The following is a 7,152-nucleotide window of genomic DNA, read 5'->3' as shown; positions in this document are numbered from 1 at the left end:
GGTCCTGGGGGGGGGGTTGGATTAAGGCGGCCCGCCACTCTCACTCATGTCAGCAATATCTACTATTCGATCCCTCAGGTCCGTGTCTTTTTTTCCTGGATTGTTCTTGTTTGGTTGCTGAGAAAGTGTTGGAGAAAGAAAATGTGGAATGTTAATACTTAATTTTATTGTGCATGTCTCTCTTCCCTTTGTTTAGGGTCTTTCGCGTTTCAAGAGTAAAACTTTGATGGATAATTAGAAATTAGAGTGCTAAATCCTATAAATTTTTTTATTTCGAATTGTACAGCTTGCTGCTTTAAGCTAAAATAACGCTTGTCAATGTTGAATCTCTTGGTATTTAGTGTTCGTTTAAGCTTGATTCATTCGCGGAAAGAGAAGAAACTTTTTGAATTTAAATTCTTTATAAGATGAAAAAGACTGCAGAATTCAATTATAGGAACAAACGGGGCCTTAGTGTTTTGGAACATTAATCTTCGAAGATGTCGAAAATTTTAAAACTTTTTGGTTCCTTTTTGGTGTTGGTGTTGGTGTAGGTGGAGCTTGCAAAGAGTCTAGTGGCGAGTTCATTTGCTGATCGTGTTTTCTTTACCAATTCGGGAACCGAAGCAAATGAAGCCGCTATAAAGTTTGCAAGAAAGTTTCAAAGACATTCACATCCCGACACGAAAGAGCCTGCTACGGAGTTCGTATCTTTCACAAACAGTTTCCATGGAAGAACCATGGGTGCTCTTGCCTTGACAAGCAAAGAGAATTACAGGACACCCTTTCAACCTGTCATGCCCGGAGTTACATTCGTTGAGTATGGAAATATAGAAGCCACAAAGGAGTTGATTCGGCCTGGTAAAACTGCAGCGGTTTTCGTCGAGCCCATTCAAGGTGAAGGAGGCATATACAGCGCTACGAAGGAGTTTTTGCAATTTCTGCGCCGTGCTTGTGATGATGCCGGGGCTCTTTTGGTGTTTGATGAGGTACTTAACATGTAGATCTTCATTGCAATGAGTTGTTCTTATGCCTCTGTCTTCAGCATTTCTTGTTTAAAAGAATCTACTTTACTCCTTGTTTAGCCTTGCACACATTACTCTTAGATTCCAATTACACTGCTAGTTATTAGTGATGATCACCATTAGTTTTTTAATCAGTCATAAAGATTAATATATGAACCATGTGTCATAATCAGCCGTCCCAAAGTTGATATGTGAATTTGTGATTGGTTAAAATGTGTGGTGACGATCCCCTGTAGTGATATGTAGCATCACTCTTCTAATAATCAACAATTTTTGCTATGTTTTTCTAATGGCCAGTTTTGTTTCTCTCGTTTCATAGGTACAATGTGGTTTAGGCCGAACGGGGTATTTGTGGGCCCACGAGGCTTATGGTGTGTTTCCAGATATGATGACACTGGCCAAGCCTCTAGCTGGAGGATTACCAATTGGAGCTGTTCTGTTAACTGAGAGAGTTGCTTCTTCAATAGCTTATGGTGACCATGGAAGTACTTTTGCCGGTTCACCCCTAGTTTGTAGTGCGGCCCTTGCAGTTCTAGAGAAAATCTGGAACCCTAATTTCCTAAGCAGCGTTTCCCGGAAAGGTCTCTACTTGAAGGACATCTTAGAGAAAAAGCTGGGGAAGAACCCGCACGTGAAAGATATACGTGGACTCGGATTAATCATGGGGATTGAGTTGGATGTCTCAGCCTCACCCCTTGTTGACGCGTGCCGAAATGCTGGGCTTTTAGTTTTAACTGCCGGAAAAGGCAATGTCGTGAGGCTCGTGCCACCATTGATCATAACGGAGCAGGAGCTTGATCGTGCAACCGAGATTTTGTGCCAAGCATTGCCCATTCTTGATGAAAATAGTTCAAACTAGATTCCCAGACCTATGATGGCCATGTTTTGGTTGCATGTCATTGATTTAATAAGCATGGACACCCCTTTTTTTCTTGTTGGGTTTTCCCTTCATTTAGGTACAATTTTAGTTGTAATGTGCTTATACTCCTTAATGTTTGTTCTGCTTTCTATATATCCAGTAAGGGGAAAAGAAAGTGTCTCCACAAAAAGTAATCGGAGATCTTCACTAAATATCAAACATTATTTTAATAGAATACTAACCAATTTGCTAGCATTATTGCATAGGAAAGAGACGAACATGGATATTAATATATATTTCAGGGACATAAATTGCTTCAATCTTTTTTATAATATATATCATAGTATTGCGTGTAGCTCCATTTAAATATCGGAAAGCCAGACATAGCTTGCAAGTAATAAGCTGTAATTAAAAATGTGAACAATAAGTTGCAAGAAAAAGGCAAAAAGAGAGATACGGTCCATAAAAATAATAATAATAATAATAAAATAAAAGCAGAGACCCTTGTCTATAAAATGAATGCTAATTAGTTACAACTTGGTTTTAATAAATCATATACAACTTGGTTTAAATAAATCATATACAAACAGAATCTGTAAAAATTTTCTAATATATATAATCATTGTCATTTTTCTTATCATACTTCGCCTAAGCACCGGCTGAAAATGAGTATAAGTTTCAAGTCTATGTGCTTCTTAAACTTCATCATCCTTAGTGCCTTCTCCTACAAACACTTGGGTAACTTTTTTTTTTTTTTTTTTTGAAATTTTATTTTATGCTTGTAATCGCAAAATGTCTAAAAATACATGTACATAATGAATGATGAATTTGGTGCTCGCCAATCTTATATTAAATGAATCAAGCCCCTCGTTTGAGTTTATTAGATTCTGATACTATAATGAAATTTGAACTTTTTAAAGACTTAAACTTACATCTTATAGATGAACTTAAAAAGTTGGTGATTATTTATATATTTAACTGATGTGAGACTTGGGTTATTTGTATATTTAAGCTTGAAACCGAAATTTATTTGAAGGTATGTGGGTCAGGGTGGGATTTATTTATTTTTTATTAGTGTTATTGAGCATCATTAATGTTGTTTAACATTATTCTTCTTATAATAATTTGCACATTCTCTTTTATTTATTTCTCATTCCTTTTTTTTTTTTTTTCCCGGTGAGTGACAAGTTGTGTCCACTGGCGAGATTACTTTTGCAAAGGAGAAGGACAATAACTTGTTGAATTACATAGTCAACGATGTAGAAAGGATGTAACCTCTAAGACGATATGCAAAAACATTTATGGGGAAGATTGTGTCATCCGTGCTAAATATTGCCTCGTTCATTTCACCGATTCGAGTTTAAAATTTAAATTTTATTACAGTAAAAAGCTCTCAAAAACAGTCACGTCTAACTTTTTTATTACAATAAAAAGCTTTCACATAAAGTCACATCTAAATTCGAATTAAAAATTTAAATTAACGAACTAAACGGCCCTGTGTATATTGAATATAGGAAAGCATTCTTTTGTTATGTGCTGTGTAAGTGTGATTGATAACGTTTATCTACTATTTGCAATTACTATTCCTTAGCATCTTACAAATAGACAACTTCTATTTGTCAACATTTTAATAGTCTAAAACACTTTTTGTAAAAGGAAAACTTAAGGTTTATGGAAAATATTAACGTTTTAACTTGTAAGTAGTAATGTGGTTATGTAGCATTTTCCATGCAAATAGTTTGCATTTAAGAACTATCCTGATCGTGTCCATTCCTGTATGGTAGCCACCAACAGGCCGAAAAACATATATATTATATATGTATTTTTTTAGGAGCCTTTTTTTTTTTTTTTCATAAGCTTGTTTATCATAAAATATTAATTGAGGCATGTTTAATAAAGTAAATTTATGTTGATAGTACATGGTTGCTTTTAATCAGAAAAGTATGAATACGTCTAATCAAAGTATTAGCCAAATAAAAATAAAGTGAAGAAGTTTATAAGCAAATCCTCTTGGCACAACTCCAGCTCCTCCAAAAAAGATAAGGATCCAAATGATTAACCAAATTAACAACGTTCAAAGTGGATCAAGCGATTTATACTAAACTTCATGACATGTCATAACGGGATTGGCTCAAAAACATCACTACATAAATGAATTTTTGAGATCTATTTCTTTTTTACATCAATCTTGAGTTGACACGTGTAATAAACGTGTGATTTCAAATTAAGTCGCTTCATTTGACATTGATATGTAGTATGTGTATAATTGATACTTAGGGCTTGCTCTTTTGAAGTTTAATTTGAGTATAATTTTTAAGTTGAGTTTGTATTTAGTTGTGTACATTTGAGTTATAGTTTGAGATAAGAATCTTTTTGAGTGAGTCAAAACTTAAATTTGTATTTAGATAGTATTTTAATAAAAACTCAATGTTGATAAAAAATTTTAATAGCATATATGGGTCGGATTTTATTCGTCTTTTCGTTGTCAACGCATAGAAAAAAAAATCATCTCAATCAGAATTAAAACGAAAAAGTTATAGTATTTTTAAGAATATAAAAAATACTGTTTATTAATTTGAGTTCGAGTTTCTGAACTCGAGTTGAAGGGGAAACTTGAACTCGAGTTTTAGTCCTAAACTCGAGTTTGAATTCGAGTTTAAACTCGAGTTTAAACTTAAAAGAACATGAACTCGAATAAAATTGTAACTCGGGTTGTATTTTTTAAAATTTTTCACTCAAAAGAACAAGCCCTAAATATTTGGGTACTTAATTTAAATATATACCATTTTTAATAGGTGATTGTTAATGTTTAACATTTTATTTCATTTCTTTTGATTCAAACACTTTTTAAGTAGTATACAGTCTGTATTACCCTTTATTTATATCTAAAATTTCAAACCCTTCTGATTAACTCCAGTTAAACAGTAATTAATTAATTAATTTCAACTAATCAATGATTAATTATATTTGGTACCCTCCAGTTAACCACTCATTAACTAATTATATCTGATTGTCTCGGGTGAAATTATCCTTTTATTCATTAAAAGTGATTTGTTTCAAACTTTTTCAATAGAAGTGGTAGAATTGAAAGGCACTTCCATAAAACTCAAATGCAGTATTTTCCTAATTGACCCAATTTATTAGGCAAATTGACATATTCAATATATATATATATATATATATTAATATATATACAAAAGTTGTTATAATTATTTTAATACATGCTATTTTTAGAGTATTCTGAACATTTTACTATATTCCAATTTCATCACTGAAATTTTACTATATTTCTAAAAAGATTGTTTCGGGCGATAAACGCTATGAGTATTCTATTTGGTCCTCAATGGGGTTGCTCACGCACACACAAAATCAAAACTAAGTTGGGGTTTACGTATCCCCATTGTCCCAGTAACACTGAGCAATGCAGTTTCAATGCTTCTAGTTTGAACTACGGTCATCAAGAACAGGCAAAGCTTGGCATAAAATCTCAGCTGCGCGATCATGCCCTGCTCGGTTATGATCAATGGCGGAGTCACATCTCGTGTCCCAATTTTATTTCAATTTTCTGAAATTTAAATTTTTTTGTCTCTATTTTCCAAAAAAAAAAAAAAAAGGTTACATCTATGCTTCCACTCAAATTAAAATATATAATCATGTCTTCACTGAATAAAATATTCTTTATTTTTTTCCCTATAAGACCCTCATTTAAAATAATAATAATAATAATTATTATTATAATAATAAGGTCCTCACTAAAAGGAAAAAAAAAAACTGTCTCTGCCACTAATAACAGGGCTATTAACTTTTCAATTATGTATACTATAATAACTAACTACCATATAGTTTTTGTTATTCTTGAAAAATTCTTAAAATCTTTTTTTTCTAAATTTAGATTTCACCATGGTAATTTTGTCGTGTAATTTTTACAACAAACAATTTTAGCACGACCCTTTAGATCACTTTCATGTTTTACAAATGAGATTTTAATGACGTCAGGTTTTGATTTTCAAAAGAGAAAATTTGGCTCAACTTGCAATTACTTCGGACTCCGTTTAATGGTATAAGCTAGTATATTTTTTTAATCTTAAAAATTTGTAATGTGAGGAGGTTGCTCTTATTTTAATCTTAAAAATTCCATGCGTGGATTGTTTTTATTTTATTTTTCTTTGTTAGTTTGTATGTTTCAAATTGCAATGCGTTTATGCTTCTTAATGTTAGTTTTGCTTTCTATATATCCAATAAGGACAAAAATAAAATGGTGTCCACAAAAAGTTTCGGAGATCTTAATACCAATTATGGATTTCAAGCAATTTGAAACTAGCTGTGGTACAAATTTGTTGAACAGAATACTAACCAGTAACCAATTTGGTAGTTTCATTACATGTAAAAGAGAGGACATGAATTATTATAGTTTTGTCAGATATAATATATATATAGGAATTGTCTCTGATCAGGCATTTGAAAAGTGTCTGACCGGAACGACATTTGTATAATTATGTATAAATTGTCTATATTTACATGTAAATCGTGTTTATTTACATGTAAAGTCGTGTATGTTAACTTATAAGAAACGACAATGTATATTAATCCTCAAAACATGTATTTTTATAGCAATTAGTGAACACATAGCATGAAAATATGTATATTAGCTGATTTGTTGTATTTCATGTTAACTATACACGAATTACATGTAAATATACACGATTTATACATAAATATACAACTGCCGTTCCGGTCAGGCACTTGAAAAGTGCATGATTGGAGACCTTACCTATAATTATAATATGATATTGTAATTATTATTTTATAATATATTATATATTATATTGTATTGATATAATTATATTTATTATATTAATAATATTACAGTAATATTATTACATTTTATTATCTTGATATAATTATATTTATTATATTAATAATAATATAATAATTAATATAATTAATTATTAATATAATATTATAATTCTAATATTATTATATATTATAGTGTATTACACACGTTATGGTTAAACAATATATTAATTATAATATATTTGTTTAATATAATATAATAATGATTATATAATATAGTTATAATTTTTAATTATATTATAATTGAAATATTAATATTTCTTATGTAATATTATAATATGTTTTATAATATTATAATTATATTAACCATTTTAACAATACTATTATATTTTATATCATAGTTATATAGTATGTTATTTAATAATAGTTTTATTATATTATATTAAATATATATTATATTGTAATTATATATATATATATATATATATTATATTT

General features: G+C 30.4%; 1 protein-coding gene across 1 annotated transcript in view; it reads left to right on the top strand.

Annotated features, from left to right (window-relative positions):
* LOC21399309 (acetylornithine aminotransferase, mitochondrial) overlaps positions 1-2,110 on the top strand; it is a 2,691-nt gene extending 581 nt beyond the window's left edge. The window contains exons 2-4 of the mRNA XM_024163375.1: positions 32-78; positions 534-968; positions 1,324-2,110. Of these exons, the coding sequence (XP_024019143.1) occupies positions 32-78; positions 534-968; positions 1,324-1,863 (1,022 nt within the window). The 3' untranslated portion in view covers positions 1,864-2,110. The remainder of the gene's footprint in view (positions 1-31; positions 79-533; positions 969-1,323) is intronic.
* The last annotated feature ends 5,042 nt before the right edge of the window (positions 2,111-7,152 follow it).

The sequence above is a fragment of the Morus notabilis genome, unplaced genomic scaffold, assembly GCF_000414095.1.
Source record: "Morus notabilis unplaced genomic scaffold, ASM41409v2 Scaffold1154, whole genome shotgun sequence".
NCBI lineage: Eukaryota > Viridiplantae > Streptophyta > Magnoliopsida > Rosales > Moraceae > Morus > Morus notabilis.
This window is presented reverse-complemented; position numbering and strand designations above follow the sequence as displayed.